The sequence below is a fragment of the Aythya marila genome (genome assembly GCF_965140915.1).
Source record: "Aythya marila genome assembly, chromosome: 1".
Classification (NCBI taxonomy): domain Eukaryota; kingdom Metazoa; phylum Chordata; class Aves; order Anseriformes; family Anatidae; genus Aythya; species Aythya marila.
The window spans coordinates 137,396,545-137,418,288 of record NC_139042.1 but is presented as its reverse complement, the minus strand read 5'-3'; the positions used below and the strand labels follow the sequence as shown (position 1 = coordinate 137,418,288).

At 34.7% G+C, this 21,744-nt stretch overlaps 1 protein-coding gene across 17 annotated transcripts in view; it reads left to right on the top strand.

Moving 5' to 3' along the window:
• Nucleotides 1–21,744, top strand: part of LOC309884532 (potassium voltage-gated channel subfamily KQT member 1-like) — a 527,319-nt gene that overhangs the window by 155,316 nt on the left and 350,259 nt on the right. The window contains exon 14 of one of the 17 annotated variants that reach the window (XM_082773600.1): nt 15,495–15,729. The exons of the other annotated variants lie outside the window; for them this stretch is intronic. Coding sequence (XP_082629726.1) covers nt 15,495–15,546 — 52 coding nt within the window. The 3' untranslated portion in view covers nt 15,547–15,729. Of the gene's footprint in view, nt 1–15,494; nt 15,730–21,744 lie in introns of those variants that run through there. 17 annotated transcript variants of the gene reach the window in all.

The window sequence follows — 21,744 nt, the reverse complement described above, 5'->3', positions numbered from 1 at the left end:
GGTTTGTAAAAAACATACATAAATCTCCATGTAAGCACAATAATAAGAAGTGCAAATGTGTTTAGTAATGTTTTTTGGTTCACCATTGCTCTGAGTTGTGTGTAACAGTAACCTAAGAACTACAACTAGGATCCTATCTTATTACCTATTTGTTAACTCCCACCATAACATACTGCAGTAGTAAAATCACTAAGCTTTGCTGTTTATTGCCCTTTTGATATGTGGCAACATAAGTGGACCACAGGCACTCCAAGATAAAACAGGAGGAGGCTTTTTCCAGTATTAATAGTGCAGATGTCAGACCTTTGCCTTCTTGGACCCAACAAACCAAGCTTGATTGTTGTGGGCTTTCTGGGAAGTTGACTTCATGCAACCTCTGGGTTCCTTATTTACTGGTAAAGAGAGCATTGCTCAACACATGGCTGGCATCACTCTCAGTCATTTTGGAAGAATATTATCTAAATGACTGAACTCTTATTGGAAACATCGCTGCAAGTTCAGCTGTACTATGTGCTTTATGAACTTATAGGAAAACATGGTTCTTGCTTCAAAGAGCTAATAATGAGGTTCAAAATGAGGCACACCACATCAAAAGAGAGATATAATATAGGAGGGAAGGAAGACAGAAGGAACTGAGCTGCTTTTGTCCAGTGGGACATAGCCGAATCATGCCTCTAGTGCCTAACTGTTTCAAGTAGCTCAGTTTAAGTCTTAATTGTAGTTGCTTCAGCTAGGCCCCATTTTCTTGTGTGTGCCCCCAGGTTCACAACAGAACTTGATCTGAATCCAAAACCTGCTCTGTTTTCCTTAGCAGAACTGTGACCCAGATACATTAGCAGCTAAACAGCTGCAGAGCACCAGATTTTGCTGGTGAAGGAAGGCTCTAATCTGGAAGTACAAGCAGCTGGATAAGATTTCTGTAGTGCACCTGATCTACTGGTGTGATTATATTTCACACTGCAAATAAGTCAAAAATATATAATAAACTCCCCTGTGTATTTTTTCATCTACATTTCATAGAATCATAGAATATCCCGAATTTGAAGGGACCCATAAGGGTCATCAAGTCTAACTCCTTTAGTCACCTTTTAATTTTACATAAATGTTATACTGTGGGGAGCATGGCAAAGTTTACCCAAAAGATCCTCGTTTTCCAAGTAGTTAATGAAACAAAAAGTAACACAGTTCTTCAGTTAAAGATGGTGCTAGTGTCTCCGTGCAATAACTGGACTATGATTTGCAGCATAGGTCAAATGGATGACAGGATATACTGCAGCAAAGAATGAATCTTCAGTGTATCTCGGCTTTTAAGGTTGATGAATACAGAAAGCAAACTGACTCAGAGGGATAGAGAACTTTGGTGAAACTGTGTGCTCAAAGACTCTTACTATCAGTGGCCCTTTATAGCTAGCTAAGACCCCTTTAAGAAAAATCAAGCCTTTTCATATTGGATTTACCGTGCCATTTCTGGCAGATGATCATTTATCTTTGTCTCTGTGTTAGTGCTGCTGAAACTGCATTTGCTGAAATACTGTTTAGTAAAAGCAGACCTGGATTAGACCTATTCAGACAACACAAGAAAAAAAAGAAAAAGAAAGAAAGAAAAAAAAAAAAAAACACACACAAAAACAATTAATAGGGTAAACAGTTCATTGACTGCTAAAATATTTTGCAAATAGCATATATGACAGGTACTTCTCTTCTAGCTATTTCTAGTGTAGATAATTACTCAGTGTAGATGGTTATCTTCCAAAAAAATAAAAATAAAAAAAATACCCAAACCATCCAGCTAATAACAGCAAATAGTTGCTCTCTGGCACAGTTTCATTTGAAACAGAACCCGGGAGATATAAACAGCTGGAACTTGACTGCACAGGCAGCTTCTGTTAGTGTGCTGAGGTGAAAGCTCTGGCTGTCCTGTACCTCTGTCCTGCCCACTGCTGGGCTTGGCCGTCTAATAGTGAGCTTGTGGGTTAAGATCAGTAACAAACTGTGAAGGTCATTCCTGTGTAATAGTGTCACAAACTGTCACTAGGTCACTTTACAGATGGCACTCTGTGTAGAATAGCTAAGGAGAAGAGAAAAAAACTCACCCTTCCATCATCCTGCTCCATGCAACAACTGACCTCTTTCGTTCCCTGGTAAAGCAAGCAGATGAATTTCCTGCTTTCTGCTACTCTTCAAAGCACAGAATAAAAAGAGTAATTATGTCTGGGAGGAGTTGAAAAGAAGAAAAAAAAAATAGTTTGGAGTGTGTTCAAAGTGGAAATTTATACCAAAGTGCAATCCAATGGATGCAGAGGGTGCTCAGACACCAACAGAATCTATGCTGCATTGAACTACTTTTAATCAATTTGTGTGCATGGCAGTCTGTAAACTGTCTTGCATTTTGTATTTAAAATGACCAGAGAAGTGATTACACATTCAAGTGAAGGTGTATATCTGATCAAGTGAAAATCCTTTTTTCCTAAGTTTCTTAAACTCAAGACAGGATGCAAACTGTTTACCTAGGGCTTGATTTCATTTTGAGGGAAAGGTAACTTTTTTGTTATCGTTTCTTTACTGGAATGAAAGCTACTCAACGGAATATGTAAGTTAATTTGCTTTCTGGAGCTCTAGAAATGGCAGTAATAGTTGAAAGGTATTTTAAGAATGAAATCTAACACACCATGTCTAAAATATTCCATTCCAGGTCTAATGTATCTAAAATTATGACACTTATGCTTAAAAAAAAAAGTAAAATGTTCCTTTGATAAAATGTTTCAAAGTAGAAATAAGTTTGTTCTTTTCGATACATGTGGCTAAAACTGGGGCTCCACTGTTAATACTTGGCCTAAGATTTCCTGACAACTGTCTGCAGTACCTCAACATCCTCATGTAATAATCAAAACTGTCTTATTTCTTTCTTTTCTTAAATTTAGGCTTCAAAATCTGGCTTGATCAAAATAGAAGTATCTTGGCTTTCTTACTTATCTCTCTTGTATATTTATTTAAGCCAGATTTTGAGATTTGATTAGCATCCAACACTGAGAAGTCTGTTCAGTAGACACTGAAGTGTAAGATTTGACTTTTTCTGATTCTATGATTCTGTGCTGTGTTTCTTGCTGTTCTTTCTTGTCTTTTTTTTTTTTTTTTTTGAAAATCTGTCTTTGGATATGCCCACATAATTAGGGTAGATATAAGTTACAGTTGATATAAGGAGCAACACCTAGAGTGAAAATGAATTCACTTGTTTCACTTCTTGTTCTCATATTCTTTTTTTTTCTTTTTTCTTTTTTTTTTTAAATGCTTATAGCTTTTAGCTCTGCCAAACATTTTCATTTTGGCTGAAGCTACCCATTCTATTCTTATGTGGAAGAGGCATTTTCCCAAAACTCTTAATCCTGTTTAAATTTGTCTGAGATAAGTACTTTGCTGTATTAAATGTAAGTAAGAATATACTTATGTATGTTCATTTGCTGGCTTTTTATTTATTATGAATATTTTTCACCCCACAGAATTATGATACTTTTGAAGGGTCATCATCCCACGTCATACATCTTCAGAAAATCTGTTTTGATATGACTATGTTACAGGGGTTTGATGAAAACAGTTTGTGCATGCACACCAGCCTGTTTTATACTTTTTCCCTCTTTGATCTTTGCTTTTCCAAAGATCACTCACCATTCCATTGATCCTGTGCATACAAGTATAAGTAAGCTGGGTTGATTTTCATTTGAGTTTGTTGAGCTGACAGATATGGTCTCCAAGGTGAGAGTGGACTGCTTATTGTGGTCTGCAGCCCATATGTATGTATTCTCATTATTAACATTTATTTCATAGCTTTTGCAGAAGCTATAATAAGGATTTTGAGTATTCCATATTTGTGGCATGTGAAAAAATGACAAAAAACATTACTCTAATCCAGCTTTTATGTATCACAGTTGAACTATACTAATCATACTTTCATGGTTCCCCAAGGAGATGAAGTTTATGAGATCATCCCCTCTGTGTCTGTTTTTGTCAGTCTCCTCTTCCCTCCCTCTGTCTTTGTCTCCCTCAGTCCTCACCAATATTTGAACCTACTGGCCAAGTTCAGTCATATTTGCTTTGGAAGGAGAAGTCTGAAACATATTAAGTTCCTAGAGATTTTGTGAATACTGATGGTAGGGTAATGGAGAGAAACTCAAGGATTTGCCCTTCAAGGATGAAAATGCTGAAGTGTAAATGTAAGCCTTGCTAGATAGCAAATGATCTACCCAGGAGCAGCTCTAAACAAAGACATTGTTTCACAGGCTTTACTGTTTGCAGGTATATATTGTTTTAGAGTGCTATACATTCTACTTAGCATCAGGATTGATCTCAGAAGGGCTAGTGTGTGGGAAATTTATGTGAACATTTTGCAGGCAGACCTTAATTTATTTTCTTAACTTATTTACACACTTCCTGTTATGTGACATCCAGACAACTGGTGGATGTACACACACACACACTTGATCAGACTTCTAGCCTGAGCATTGAGACAGCAGCTCTTGTCTGTCTTTGCTTCCTTCTGTTTTTACTTATAAACAAAAAAATAAGGTGTATTAATGTGAAAAGTAGAAATTGTTAACAAAACTGTATAGTAGGATCTGTTGAAAAGGTGAAACAGTTTCACAATGAATGACTTATTCCTTGGGAAAGTAACTGTTGTACTGAATGCTCCTGCAATCCAAACCCATCAGCATTGGCTGTAATATGTTACTAGTACGGTACATTTTCATCTGTTCTTTCAGATGGGAGAAAAACTTGGCTCTTCTCCTATGTAAATCACTGATAATACTCTCGGTGATTCTGTGATGGCAAGCACAGGACCTGACTGTTTTCCTGCTGATGCATCCAAAGTGGCTCAAAAGCCAGCACTGCAGGGCAGAGTCACTCTGAAAATACACAGTAGCTGTTTGCCAAGTGTTTTTGGATATCCTGCAACATGGGCTGCTAGTTATTCAGAAATAGTAGGGATGGTGATATGTAAAGCAATGCAGGAGAAGTGATGGACTTGAAAGAGGAGAAAAAGAAATGCACACATTTACATACATTCCGAAGACTTATATATAGATTCTCTTCCCAAGCAGGGTAAACTATAACAACTATATATGTATGTACACATACATGTATGTGTATATATTTGTTAGATCTTTTATTTTAATGGAGAAAGAAAAACAAAACCAAAAACATACTATATACTCAGATTATCACTATCCAGTGTTAAAGTTTTCTCTTTCTCTTCTTGTCTCTACTTCATAGAAATGTAATAAAAAGGCCGGAGTATGTGGTCATGAGTCACTAGCAGCTAATCTCAGAAACTATGCAGTCTGCTGTTTATCTCAGAGTTAAAGGAAGATTTTTATGCTCAGAGCTGTACTTTTTTGATATTTAATATTTCAGGTCTCTTTCCCACTGACAGTCTGGAACAGGCAGGAGTCATGGTTTTACTTGTCCACAAAGTACATAGTACACAATTGATGCTATAAAGATAAGTGATATTCATTACAAGGACCACATTAAAGTCATGTACTTGAAGAGGCAAGCATTTGGAAGGAAGAGTATGTCAGAGTTATAATTGTCTTTGTTATATTAATTCAGTCATTTCACATGTAAACATAATGATCACAGCTGGATGATAATTCCATAATAGATGTTTTGTTTATGCTTCAGAATGCTTTAAATATTTTAGAATTCATTACTGACATATTTGATGAAATATATCTTAGCATAAATTAAAAAACAAACAAACAAACAACAAAAAAAAAAACAAACATCTGCTTTACTGTCAAAGTGATACCTTCACAAGACTGAAGCAACATCATTTTTTCAGTGAGCTGCCTATTTATAATTGGTGGCAATTATGCTTTCGTTAATTGTCTGTTTACAGTTTCACTAATGTATATGGAGTAGAAGTGTAAGAAAGCTCTTTTCATGTTGTTCTTCAGTAGTTCTCCCATTCAAGGTGGGATTTGGTTAACCCACATGTAAGTATCTGCTGTCATTTGAGACACTAAAGTATCTCATCTGACTCCCAGACAATGTTTCTGAAGGGTACAAGTCCCTCATAGGTCCTTTCTCTTTCTTGTAAGCCCTTTGCAAACGTTTCAGATGCCATATAGTGTGCAAGTGGCGCTAGTGCTTTCATATAAACAGTGAGCACCACATTTGACTGACTTTGCAAGCTAGAAAATATTTATAAAGTGGAATTGTATGTACAGTAATGCTAATTTGCAGATTTTCTCACAGCAATGTAAATCCAAATAGGAACAGTATTAAATTGTTGTGTATTACACAACAAATCAATATCTTTAAATAGTCTTTGCAAAAATTGCAAAGCATTCAAGTATTGCAAAATGTTGTTAAACAGGAGACATGGGCAAAGGAAAGAGGAAAACACAGTATATAAGTGTATAAAACTCTGGGCTCCCAGGGAGGTGTGAGGGTTCATACATAGCAAAATAATATAGGGCAACATCCTTGTAGATATAACATTGGCAATTCCAAAGGCTTGTCCAAATTCTGTCCCCACTGCAGTCAGCAACAGATGCTTAGGGAGGATCATAAGAAAAATGGGATAAGTATACACTACTTTGTAATTAAATGTCCTCACTAGGATTCTGAATCCTCCAGAGATATATCTAATCACTTTGAAGTCATGCAGTTCTTTTTTAAATCACTATTCAATTTACTCACCCTGTTATCTACTTTGCAATCAAATATATAGGTATATAGATTTACTAGTGAATCTGTCAGGATGATAACAAAATGTTATTCACATTTCTGGTTTCATCTTTTGAATATGGATGTAGAAAGAATTCAGAATAATTCCTTAAAAACTTTGGGAACAGTATTTCTCTGTTTACCATCAGCCAGAACTAGTCTAATTTGTCAATATTACACCCAACACTTTTTTGGTGAAAGGCAAATTCTCCTTAAAAAGGGCCTTATTTATTTATTTATTTATTTGTTTGTTTATTTATTTATTTTTGACTGCATCCAGTAACCATTTTTTGCCCAAGCAATGACAGAAAATGGTACCTTAAAATCTCTGGTTCTTGGGTATATCAAAATACATTCCTTGGTGTGTTACTACACATGACGTATTTATTGCAGATGTTATACCCAAAGTTTTTCTTGAAATCTGTGAATCATGATTATTAACCTGTTGGATAAATGATGAGTTGAGTTTGCATGTTTGTATTCCTCTCAGGGCTACTCTTCGAATTTGAAGGCAAGAAATAGTAGCATCTCTAACTTTCCTGTCTGATATTTGAGACATGACAGTTTTACACCAGTTCTTCATCACCTTCATCTTACTGGGCAAGGTTTCCGTGAGGTCTGTTATGTTGTTCCTTGATCACTAAACTTTTTATTTTTTTAAACCATTGGATTTTGGGAGGTGACTAATCAGCAGATTGGAGCACGCGGCAGACCTCTGGGAGCTCACAAGCATTATGTTGGATTTATTTAAAAAGTCATGGCCTCTTTGAAGTCATTACTGCAGCAGCACTAGCATGCAGTGCTAAGGTCAAGGCATGGAAAACTTCATTACTGGCTACAGACTTTTATATTCTTTGCAGGGACAAGCTTCTCTAAGCTAGCTAGTTACACACCCTTATCTTCTTGGCCATTAGTTACAGATGTCTGTGCGTGCTGGTCTGAAACTGAGTTACTAAAATGGGTAGTTCATCTAATTAGTTACCATACTTCAAAATACATTCAACAGCAGAGAAAACATACAGAATGAGTAGGAACTCATCTAATTAGGTTTGACATCATGTTATGATTCAATAAAACCAATAATTTGCAGCCACACTGCAGGTCATTGAATAAGAATGAAAAGAAAAAAAACTGCCAGAGTCAATGCCTATAAAGAAGAAGATAGATAATCCATGAAGCTCATGATATTTTTTGTGCCCAGAGGGAAATGAAAAACAAAACAAAACACAATAAAACAGGATCATGAACCACGTACAGGTTTCTACAGATGAAAGTACGTGGGATGGGGATTCAATACTTGTTAATTTAGGTATTGTTTTTATGTTACCTATTAGCAGATAGAGTTTTACCTGTTTCAGGTGTTTTTTTCTTAAAATCCTTAAAATCTTCTACCTAATGTGTCTCTTTTTGCCCATCCTCGTTGACATATGAGAAGGAAAAAGACAGAGGAGGTCTCTATCTGTTTTCAGCTAGTTAGCCTTCACCATTTCAAGTAGATAGTAAACTATCAACAAATACAATCTTGTTTTAACATGTGATTAACCCCCCCTTTTTTGTCTGTTTTGTAAAAAAAAAATAAATAAATAAATAAAAATAATAAAAAAAAAAAACATACCGAAGTTTCTATGAATCTTTTGAAAAACTGCTTATTATCATCAAAGTTTAAAATTACTTTTGGACTATAATTTGTACTGAAGTAGTATCCTCTTCTGCTCTCTCTTCACATTCTGAGTAATTCTGAGTAATAAAGGTCTCTGCATAGGTACAGTTGCACTAAACCTTATTTCCTCTTCATTCTGAATCAACTACAAGTTAATGCAAAGGCTGTGTTTTCAGAGTCAAGTAGTCATCTTTTTCCTGCTAGAACCGTATTCTCTTGAGGATGTTTTTTCCTTCAGAGTTTCTGGCTTTGAATTGTTGATCTTCTTCTTGATGCTTTGAAAAATACGAAAAAATATGATGCTTTCAAACTTTGCTCTTTTATAATTCAACATTTGCTTCTAATTAGTATTTGCTTCTGTATGTTCAGGGTTTATATTGACGTTTTCCATCATCTAAGTAAAGTTCCCATATTTTCCTTAGTTCTTTCAATAAAATATAAGGCCTTTCATAAAGTAGACAGTTTTTTTTTTTTTTTTTTTTTTTTTTGCGTTCATCTCAAATGATTGGCATACCTTTTCCTGATACTTGGTATTATATTATTTTTAAATACTGGCACTCATCTCAAAGGATTTCTGACTCTCAGACCTATTATGGGGGTGGGCAAAGGGCAACAGAAAGTATAGATATGTGCATAACTGTACAATTGAGAAAAGGTTTTGGGGGGGCAAGTGTATAAGAAAAAGAAAGCTCCTTTTATGGCTTGTTGCCAGATCCAGCATACAATTTATTTGGTTAGTTTAGATTTCCCTGTTAAAAAATTATCAACAAAAGGTCAGTGGGTATCTTTTCCCATTACATTTTAGAACAGTTTGCCTGAGCATACCACAATATTTTGTAATCAGTCATTAGTTCTTCTTTCTGGTGGCTATGTCTATGAAATTCCAACCCAATAAATTTTGTATGAATTTTATTATACATTTAGATGACTTCCAAAAAATATATACTTAAGTAACTAAAACACAGTTTTAATTGAAAACAATTAGTTAAGATCTAAATATACAGTAGGAAAATATTTCATTTGTTGTCCACAGGAACGAATATGTAGCTTCCATGCAAAGAAATCCAAGTAGGCGACAATAGAGATGGCTCTTCCCCTTGCCTGTTCCTCTTCTTTCCTTTCTCCTCATTTCATGTTGTTGTGAAGTGGGATTCTCCAAAGTGGTTTTAACTTCTAGATTGTGTAATTATGGAAGTTTGAACAAAACCAGAATTGTGGCTAGATGATTCAGTTTTTGCTTCAGTGCTATGCAACAGAGGTTGTTGCTTTGTGCAGGAATGATAGGGCTAGGAATAGAAGACATCAGGAAATTTGAAATTTGTATATACTTTTTTAGAAAAATATTTGATTTTAGATGTTCTTTGGTCTGTGCTATGTCTTGTATTCCTCGTATCTACATTACTGACTTCCAGTCTTCATTTATTTAATTTTAATGACTAGCTGAAAGTTAAAATGTTTTGTTACCACTGAAGCTTGTTAGCTGTGTGTTTGTAATCTTCTGGCCTAGATAACTACAGTGTGTTCTGGAAATGGGAGACTTTGGAGAGTGAACAGTTCTCAAGGTCAGAATTATGGATCACAAGGAATGCATAAAAATCATTTTCTCTTAGCCATACAGCCTCTCTGCTGGCTTTTAAGTACCTTGTTTTCTGTTCTGTTTGTGTTTTATAAAGCCTTCTGCATCCTTATAGAATCCTTGCAGGTTATAGAAAAAAATGGGGGGAAAAAAAATAGCCCTCAAAGCTAGTGCAACAGTGTCACCTGTTGCCAGTATTTCCATTGGACAAATCAAAAGATACAATCTCTGTTAATCCTTTTTTAATACAGAAGCAAATTATAGGTACTATTTCATCCAACAGCTTGCAATGCTGAATAGGTGAGTAGTAAGGAAAATTTCAGGAAAATTTTTAAATTTTTCACCCTGACCAAATCTTTCTCACACAAACTTTTGTAAATGACTCAAGACCAAAATCTTACCCAAATTCAGAAAGCCCTGTTGATTTTTTTTATTATTATTTTATTTATTTATTTATTTATTTATTTATTTAGATTTTAAAAAGGTTCCCTGTGAAAATTTTCACAGCCTTCTGCAGATGGTTCACAAAATGCCCTGGGGAGACTAGGAGAGTCTCCAAAATAATGCAGTTTTCAAATTATTTTCCACTCCTTTTGTAATTGTCTATACAGTCAGAAATAACAAGTGCTTTGATCTAGTAGGCCTATAAAATTACCATAATATGAATTCTACATAGTGAAGTCTCAGTACGGTGTTCTTACTGGGCAGTTGCTATTCCTTGCAAATCAGTGTCCATTAGGCTACATTGCTCAGTGCACTTACAAAAGGAAAAATATTGCTAGTTGTGAAAGAGAAATGATGTGTCAAGAATTAGTCAAACCATTGCGTAATCTGCATTCTGGGGCCACAAAGCTAATGCATTGCAGGAACAGAAAGGCAGCAGTGGTCTATTTTTGCACAAGACTGTAAGTATCCATGTGTATTAGAGAATAAAAAAGGACAGTGTTGTGATTGGTGCTGCAGCTGCATTCTCAGCTTCCTAATACCAAGTCACTTAGAACTGTGCTGGGACTATAGAGTACATCTCTTCAAGGCCACAGTTCATCAGCTGCCATAGTCTTGAATGCTTTAGATAGTCAGTCAGGAGAAGAAATCAAGGCCTTAGACCACTCCTTTTTATTAGCCATATAAGTGCTTCTGAGTCTGGATAGGACACTGAGTTGATTATTGCTTTTCTATGTTTAAACACACCAGAAGAGTCTATAAATACTGAAATTAATATGTATAATATATCTTATGTCATGTTATGATTTCATTGCTTAGTATGAACAGAATTACTGTGGGTCTTATTTTTGTCCTTTTCAAGCATGCATGTGGCAGAAATGGACAAAGCATACTTTGATCTTTTGATCTAGTTTGCATACACATCAAACCACAGTCTTGGTCCAGAGGGCTTTTGTTTGTTTGTTTGATGGGGGAAGGTTAACTCTTTTAGATTTCTGTGTACATAATTTTTAAAGCACTGAGGTCTTTATTTTTGTCCTAAGCAGTGAATAAAAATACATTATATCCCAGCCTATGTATAAATTGGGATAGATATGAACAATCAAGAAATTGGGCTTAGCCTATTTGGGGAATTATTTTGTAAATAAAAGTACAAAATAGAACAGTAAGTTTCATTAGGACAGTTAAAAATAAAATGTTAATTTGCCTCAGATTACCTGAAACAGAATATAAGCATGTGCAGTATTGCTTTCTAAACCTAATTTCAGGTATAATTCTATAGAGAATGTTCATAGACATTGTTCTGAAGTGATTTATCCTTTAAATCACAGCTGTCTTACTGACTGCCTTCATCTCATCCTAAAAGTATAAATGAACTCCAAAGCTTTGATCTGGAAGGTTCAGAACTCAAAGGAAATTTTAAAGGGCTTTGAAGTTGAGCTCTAGAAGGGACAATGCACTGTGCACTTATTCACGAGGGGAGTGCTGTTGTTGTACAACCAGACTTTTGCCAGTGTAAATTCATCACAGTGCTTGTTGTATCATTATTACATCAGCATTTCTATTTATTTAGAGTTAGGATATAGCGGGAAAAAAAAAAAAAATAAATAAAAATAAAACACACACACACAAAAAACAGAGCTGCTTTTTCTGTTTGACCCTATCTGTTAATTGAGGTGAATATACATTAATTTTCTATTGACATTATTTTTCAAAATTACAAAGTGTCTTTTAGTATCATCCTTTCCACCATGCAATAAAATTCTGAAAAGCTGTTCAGAGAGATTCTTATTTCTATCAGCAATTTTCACTAAATCGAACAAGCAAGAAAAATACTCCAAGGAAGTATATGTAGACTTAAAAAAAAAAAAAAAAAAAAAAAAAGGGGGGGGGGAACAAACCAACAACAAAACAACTTTGGGAAGTCCTCTTTCAAATTTTTAAAATTCCTTGTGCAGTTCATTTGTGATCAGATGGATAAAATCCTGAGCCTGCAAAAAATGATTAATATTACAGAGGTTGCATGATTATGTTGTCTTGCAGGGTGGCATTTGTAAAATCAGAATTCTGACTTTTTTTTCTGACAAACTTAAAAATTAATATTATTAGTTACTGCCTAGGAGATACAATGTCACTTGCGTGGCTGAGCACATGTTGGGCATTAAGTCAACAAGCATCAGTGGCATGGCTGGATCTGAAAGTACTATCAAAAGCATAGAGTAGAATGCAAAAGCACTACATGAGTTTACCAGGTAGTTTGATAAACACATTTTGGTTATTTTCTTGAGAACTTGTGTTTTCTTTCCTGGTCTGTACGTCTTATGTTGAGCTGTGTGGTACCTCGTTGTTAAGAACATTTGATTGAAAACACTAATCTCATATCTTTCATGACCTGAACCAGATTAAAATAGAAGCTTCTGCAGATGAAAGGCTTGTAGGTTTATCTTTTCTGCTACCTAGCCCCAAAGAGCTGCAAACTTCTTTCTGTAATTTCATGGTCCTTTTGTTGGAAATGAGTATCATGAGACTGGGGGATAATTGCATGCTGTGACTGGCTGTTTCAATAAAGACAGGATTATGATGATGAGGCCTTTTTTTAATTCTCTCTGTCCTTGTCGGTTTGTATGATAAATAAACAACAGCTGGCATGTTTGTCTCGATATTTCAAGCTGATACTGCCTTTTTCTCACTTGTTCATATGTTAACTATTTCTCCAGCATCTGTAGGTAGGAGGTATTCATTTTATGAATTTCGTAGATTTTGTTCTCAGTTCATCAAACAATTCAAAACTTTGTCTGGACTGACTGAATAATCACTACTTTTTACTATGGGGCAATTCCCTGATAGTTTTTGCATGCAGTTGCTTCCCAGAAGTTTATACTCTTCCCTTCACAGTTTCTACTTGCTCATAGGTACATTATAATATGACAGGTTAAGTTTAATCATTTGTTTCCCGCTGCATAAACACAAGTATTATAGTCACTGTCTTCATAGCTAAGTGGACTGGCTCTTTAGCTGGCTCCTCAGTTACTGAAATTACCTGGAGCATCAAATTGTCATCAACCATCAGAAAAACTATTAGGCTCTTTTGGGAATGTCCATGGTACATTACCCTTTCGTTTCAAGGAGACATGAAAGTCTAGGAGAAAGAACATGACTTCATGTATGGTACTGTGCCCTTTTGCAACTTTCCTTGTCTATCACATTGAGTAAGTGAATCTAAAGCTCGTTGGCATATGGTTTAGCTGCTATTTCCTGTTCATCTTATGAGAACAACCCAGTTAGTGTACACTAAAGTGATCTACATAATGAGATTCATGAATTAGCTACTAGTCAGCAAGTGCTTGAGAATGATAATTCTTAGAAAATATGACTTCATTTTTTGGAGGCCAAATAAACATGCTAATCCAGAGAGTTCAGTCAATAATATTACAGATTTAAGTAGTCCCATGACTTGCAGTCATGGGATCCTCTGCTTGTAAGAGAAGGTGTTTCTGCATTATCATTTCAGTTCAGTTTAGGAGTGCATATTTGAACTGTACATATGTACTGCATTTTAGTACACATTATATAGTAGTGTTCAAGCAGGCAAGTGGATTCATTCTCATGAAGTTAAACAAGAAGGTGCATCCTAGCCATGAATAGACCTTTAGTCCAGAAGTCTAGACTACATTTAGACAGAGGTAAAAATCTGACATGAATGTAGTATACATGTAGATTTCAGTTCCCTAGAAGAAAATCTCGTTACAGATCTAATCCTATTTGGTGCTCTACTTGCTACTGTAAATATAGCCAAGCGTAGCAGGATAGAATACTTTTCCTTAAGTACTCATCAGACAAAGTGATTCAGTTTTCTGTTTGTGGCCAAAATCTTAGCTGAACATTTGTAATGCTGAAGGAGAGCCTATAGAAATGTTTACCTCAGCATTTCTCAGGACATTAATGCTTCTTGGAACACAAAATGGGACACTGTGCCAGATGCAGAGCATTAGGGTAAAAGTTTATTTTCCATCAGAAATGTTATTCAGTGCCTACTATATTATTTTAGCGGGGGTTAATTAAGCTTGGGAAAGGTCTGTGTATGCTTATCTACATACTTTGCATCCTGAATGGTGTTGGTCACTCTGTTTTTACATGGTTGACGACAGTCTAATGATCAGTGTTGTTGCATGGATGGAAATTCTGTTTTGATTCAGTACCCCCAAATGTCTCCAAGTTTAATGGTGTCTTGTGGTTTATAGTACATTCCATCACTACTGCAACTAGACATCTTAGTAGGTATTAGATTTCCTGTGGTTATTAACACTAATTCTGAAGCGTAGCTAAAAATAGCTGTCTGAAACTCTTCCTCCTTGTGCTAGTTGGGTAACTAAGAAAAATGTAACAGAATAGTGTTATGACATGATATGTGATTCCTACGTTGTATTTAATATATGATGCTTACTTATATGAGTGTGTGTGTATGTATTTCAAAATGAATCTTACATGTTCATATATATTGCACTACAAACATTTTTTTTCTTCCCCTAAGGCAGATTTTTAGTTTTTAAACTTGATAACTTTCCTATCAATAACAGAGCTTACCAACATAAATAGTTATTGCCCTTTGCTGAAAACATAAATAGTTATTGCTATTTGCTGAAACTACATCAAAGCAGATGTCCCCCATTTGCCATTCTGTCTAAATGCAGATTATTCTAACACACGATGGACAGAGAGAGGGTTTTTTAGGCCTCATTTCCTGGGGTACTGGCAGAATTCAGCCTCCCAGCTGCTGCAGAGCTCTACGGTTTCTTTCTGGCTCTTTCCAAACCAAGGAAAGGCTGCAGAGAAGAGACGCAAACAGACTGCATGTGAATGATGAGTTATGCTGTCATGTCCCCATCCTTGGAACAGGCCTTCATCATGAGATCTGATGTTTGGATGCTTAAACCAGAGCAGATTGATGAGGACTTATTCTTCTCCAAGTTGCCTCTTATATCAGTGTTATACCCAAATCTTAGCTGTGTTCTGACACTGCAGAAGTGCTGTTGCCTTATAAATAAATAAATAAAAATAAAAGGCGCCTTTTATTCTGCATGATTCTAGGACTGGCTGCATAGATACTTTCCTGTTGGAAAGGAAGACAGGAAGATGGTGAGGAAGAAAAGCCATGACTTTACTGAAGATTTTTTTCTGAGGAATTTTTATTCTTACTTCTGTTATACTCCTGCATTTTCTCTTTACCTATTTTTTTTCACTGTTAATTATCTTATATAGTTGCATTTTTGAATTAACATGAGATTTTTTTTTTTTTTTTACTCTGATCAGTACATTCTTTATGAAGATTTTGCTTTCTGCCTTCTCTCTCTCTCTCTCTCTCTCTAAATATATATATATATATATATATATATATATATATATATATATACTTGGCCCACAAGTAGGAATGTTTATAGCATTAGATTTTGTTCTCTTCTGGGTGTGGCAGTTGTGAGTAAAAGGAGCTAGAACTGTCTTTAAGCTATGAATCAATCTCTACAGATCACTATTGTTTGAAGTGGATATACAGTAATCCTCTGATAGGATAATCAGTTGTACTTCCTGAGGAAAGAAAATAAAGTTTGAGAAGAAAAGAACTTTCATTTGTATTCAAGGAAGCTGACTGGTGATTTGGGGACATATATAGTGAATTGGAAGAAAATTTCATAGTTTACTGTGCAGTTGTCTAATGCATATGAAACTAGATAGAAAGTGTATGTGTGTTGGCAGGGTTGGATTGCAGTGTTTGACAAAAGCATGCATCTCTAGGGTATTATCCACATGTATTAGCAATCAGGCTGTCATACTTGTGATTATGAAAGCCTAAAATACGTTAGAACATATACTGAAACCTTTATGAAAATTTTGTGTGGATTTGAGAAAGTTACTTGAACTTTGTATGGTTTTTCTTTCCAGAAGCTGATGTGGTATAAGGAGTATATGAAGAGCAGATAAGGAATTGTAGAAATCAGCGTTCATGTTAAAGTGGGATTTTTCTTTTAGATAACAAATATTCAGTGCTTCAATTTTACATTGCTAAAAGTTGAGTACTAAATGCTGGAAAGACTGACACTTAATTTAGTGTAAAAGATAACCCTTAAAACTGCTGTTCATATTTTATAATGTAGATTGCACGGAATTTTATGCATAGCAACAATTAATGTCGTTTATTTTGCAATACTGGTAAGCTGTCTCAACTAAAATTGGTCACAATTGCATTGGTACATTTCATCCTTGCTCATAACTTCTCAAGCATCTTTCCTGGATCATGCCTGCATGGAAAATTAATTGTATTGATGTTAACTAATGATAATATGGATGTCCTCATTGAAACACAGAATAATTTCTGAACATTCTAATTATTTTTTTTTTTTATATTCTGAGACTCAAATAATGTGTACAGAATCATACTCATGCTTGACGTCAAATTTCAATGTCTTTTGATTGCCACCTCAGGATAGAGTTCAATTCTCAGCATTTTCCAAAAGAAATTGCAGTCAGACTCGTAGCTCTTTGTATTTCATATAATAGCAGGACAACCTACATGAATTGTACTGGGGATTCCTACCTGTGCATGGAATTCTTTTCAGTAAACTATTCCTGAATATATCCCTTTTCAGGCACTCTTGTTTTCAGCTTACTACTGCTTCTCTTCTGTGAATAAATTCAGAAAGTTTTGGCCATCTTACTATAAGATTAGAAATGTATTGAAGTGCAAAATTGAAGTGCAGATTCCTCTGTGCTAAATGTAGCATTCCATAATGTATGTAATGATTTGATATTTCACTCCTCACTCAGACAATATCCTACAGTTCCACAATCTGAAACACTGAACTAGATTTTTAATGTACTTGTTTAACATGGAAATCGTTTTCCAACATGAATTGTGAGGAAGTGTTTCCATGTGTGACTCACTGACTTTTAGATATCACCAGAACATTTTTTGTAACTTACAGGAAAAGACTGAGAAAAAAAAATATATATATTATTAAGAGTAAGTATATTATAAGGAAAACAGTTTTTAAATCCATTTTCAAAGTAGTTGTACAACAATATATAAGATTCTCAAAGTAAAATGTGTTTACATTTCCTGAAGCAAAGGTAAATAAACTAAAGCCAACAGAAACAGGTAACTTCAGTGTGTTGTACTAAAGAAATGGTTGCACAGAAGCTTTTTTTTTTTTTAAAAAAAAAAAAAAATCTAATAGAACCTGCTCTCCATTACACCAGAAACTCATTTTTGCATAAGTTTTAATATGGCTTTTCTTAAGAAGTTGTTTAGAGAATACAGTTTAGGTCTTTATCCTGATTAGGACCCAATTAAGAAGTTGGATTTATGCATTTAAACGTTAGCCTCTGATTGAGTTACAATTTGTTGTTCCAATTTTTTGAATCAGCTACGTGAGAAGGAAGTTGGGAAATGCTAGGAAACTCTGGAATTTTTCCTTCAGAGATGATCTGTTTCCTCCTCCTTTCTCATCTAATTTCAAGTAATAGACTTTTTGAAATAGCAACAGAGCAATTGTTGCAGATAACATTTCAGAAAACAACGAGACAAGCTTGAAATAGTTTATTGAGAGTTTACAATATTAGCAAGATATGATATGTGGTTAAATTTAAATGTCCTTTAATAAGTAACTCATATTGGTTTTGGTGTACTCTGTGTGGTTGAAGTGTTGAACACTGTTTTTTTTATATTCAAATGAAGTGTCTAAAATTTAGAGTAATTAAAATATCTGTGTGTTTTAGCCATGACAGAAAAAAATATTGTTTTGATTGCTTTACTTACAGGATTTTAAATTGAAGTGCCTGCTAGAGGAACCTTGCTTTTGGAAAGTTGGGGGTGTCCGTGCTTTGACAATTACAAGCTTTTTTCCCAAATTAATATGCCAGAAATAACATGACAATCCAGAATGATCACATGTAAAAGTTGTCATTATTAAGCTACAGAGCATACATTTTGAGAAGCAATGTATTTTGAACCATTCAACCCATCATCTATGTTTACAAGGCACCTCATGCTTTGAATTGTTGAGTCTAAAGCAGTCTCTCTTTTAGATTGAGATTGCTGGTGGAGTTGTAGACTGTCCTCCTTCTGCCTTTTTTTTTTCCCGTCTTAAACTAGGTCTGCTTTAGAATTTTTTAGTTTTTTTCAAAAACTTCCAAATTTCCACTTATGCACTTCATCAAAATTTGCCTGCTCTTCTGTTAGATTAGTTGTGCTAATTCCTCTTCAATTCCTGAGAAGTGTTGTGAACATTTTGTTTTTTATGCAAGTGGTAATTTTCAGGTACATAGAAGTACATGTGAATACACACACATGCAGTATTATAAAATGTTATAGACTGTTCTTGCTATCCTTCCTGGGCTTCCGCTATGCTGCTGTGTCTGTGAACTTCAGTTCACGTGTGCACTAAAATTTCTCAGTTTGATAGGTTATTTTAGAGATTACTCCTTCAACCCTTCAAGCTGCTTCCTAGAGTTAGGCTGTCCATATGTTACAACTTTTTCAAAAAACTGGAAAATCACAATTTTTTTTAAATGTTATTTTACCCTCACTTCAGTAACATGTGGTTGGATCTTTTCATTGTTATTTCTTGTATTACTATATATTACATTTTTTTTGCACACTATTAGACAGATAAAAAAATAATATTCAGTGACTCTGTAAAAAAAATCCATAAATGTTATTTTATGACTGACATATTAGTAAGTTAGAGATGAAAAAGTAGGCATAAGCAACTTCTCTTTTGATGTGCAGCTCTACTAAGTTGCACTGTGTGTTTTTCTGTTATCTTTTTGTGTAACCAAAGCTTGGTAATTTTACAAGGGGTTTGTACTTTTACCTTCTCATAAAAATGCAGCAATTAAAAAAAAAAAAAAAAAAAAAAAAGGAAAACAACAAAACACACAAACATTCAAGATATAGATGTGTCAACAGAACATTATCACCATTTTCCATTAGTCCTGTGAGCTGAGTATTTGCTTGAATTTCCACATTAAATATGTTCTATCTTGAAATCTGTGTATTTCTCGATGACAGATACGCTTTCTAAATAGAAATGTTAGAGTTTTGAACTTTCATGCATATATAAGAATACATTTCTTTGCAAGCCCTGCTTCCGGTTGCTTTTTGGTAGGCTACTTACAGTTTATAGTAGTGCCAATAAATTCTTTATTCCTATCACTGGCAGATTTGCCAAAGCAAAGATTCATCTAGCAGTCTCCAAAAGAAAAAAAAAAAATAATAATAATAATAATAAAAAATCTTGAAATGAAATGTCTCAGTTATGTATTACTTTCACTCTTTCACTTTTATTTTAATTATTTTTAATTTTAATTATTTTTAATTATTTTAAAAACTTTAATGTTAGGTTTCAATTTCTCTAAGAAAAGTAATTCGTTACTACTTCAATTTAATCTAAGTTTAGCATCTAGAAACTAGTCGCCAAACATATTTTATTTTAATAAACTTCTTAGCGTAACAGTAAGAGGAAAATACTGACTGTTAGAAAAATATAGTGTCTGTTGACAAGGCATTTGTCTATGATAATCTTAATAAAAGGTTAAAACATAGACAGCTAAGTTGTTAAACAATTCAATCATTGTCCTTTCTGGAGTGCTTTTAGGCCCTTACATTTCTTGTATAGTTAATTTACCCCCATTCAGTCTATATTAAAATGTCAGTTTTACATTGAAGTCTGAGGTCATGGTTATGTGTGACCTCCTCAGAAAACAATAGAAGTAATTCAGGATAAACAAGTGTGGAAAATGCTGTCCAGTGGATTTTCAGTACTTTGTATTTTGAATAGATTTTATGACTTCATCAATGTATAGTGTATATAATATAATGAAATATAATGCATATTTTTAAAAAAGAGCTTATATTAAGTTTGTGAGGCCACAACTTTGATATGGTACTCTTGACATTACATTATTTGGTAAATCCTTGACATTTCTGATGTATTTTTAAAAAGACAGAGTTATAAAGTGTTTTTGGAAAGTGTAAAATGTACCTTAGACATTGTCATTCTGTTTGAATGTGAATCACTAGTCAGATAAAACTATTCTTCTCATGCTTTGAAGCTGAATGCAGAATGCTTAAGTTAAAAAAATGATAAGCATGTTTTGATGAGCATCTTCTCCTATCATTTTAACAGAGTGCATTAAAGTTTGCTGTTGAGTGTGTTGTGTTGTACAGGAAAAACAGAGTTCCTGAAATAATTTAAAATTAAACTACAACGTATAATGTGTTGTATGGTGGAGGGGAGGAGAGTATGGGGCAAGGAGCTGAAGCTAAGAGCCATTAATCATGCAGAGGACTTCAGAGAATTGTATTTATTATTTATTTTTTTTCAAGTAAATCTAACCCTACAGTAAAGCAGCTGTAGAAATGAGTTTCAAGCCCATGAAGACCAAGACCTACAAATCTGCCTCTGTCCCATAGGGTCAAAGGGCACTTCTCCTGCAGGCAGAGCTGCAGACAGCCCCATAAATGCAGAACCGTTGCCATGACACAGAAAGATTGTCATACAGAGTAGGAGGGCAAATGAGAGAAACTTTCTTCAAGCCTACACAAGAGAGTTGGGAAGAAAAGCTTGAAGTGGATAAGTGTTCTCTCTGAAAGCACATGCATCTAAGAAACTTGTTCACAGTGATTTTTCAAAGCTGTATCCCAGATTGTTTTAAATGACATGCTAAATAATGTAACTTGAAGAATTTACCATATTTATTGGTATTCTGATATTTGCCAGTGGGGACAAGCACAGAAATCTAATTATATGAATCCAATTTTATTTTCAAGATAGCAAAATCTAGAATGTAAAATTTAGATTTAGTATTTTTTTGCATTTAATTTTCATTGCGATAACTGTACTAAGCTGCTTTCCAGGGATCATATCTATATGAGTAATGATAGTATTTGTAAGCAATGATTGAAATGTACCTGATTTTCCTTATACTTGAAGCACAGTGTAATAAGTGCTTCTTTAATGTTACAATTTTTAATGGTGATAATAGACTGTGAAGTTGATTCTCATGTTTTTCAAGCGATCCCTTAGGAAAGTGAGCTCTTACTGGCTAAATGGTCATACTCAAAGAGTTGCAGTCAATGGCTCAATGTCCAGGTTAGCATTCAGACTGGCACTATTTAACGTCTTTTTGGTGACGTGGACAGTGAAATTGAGTGCACCCTCAGCAAGTTTTCCGATGACACTAAGCTGTGTGGTGCAGTTGACATGCTGGAGGGAAGGGATGCCATCCAAGGGGACCTTGATAAGCTTGAGAAGTGGGTCTGTGCAAACCTCATGGAGTTCAG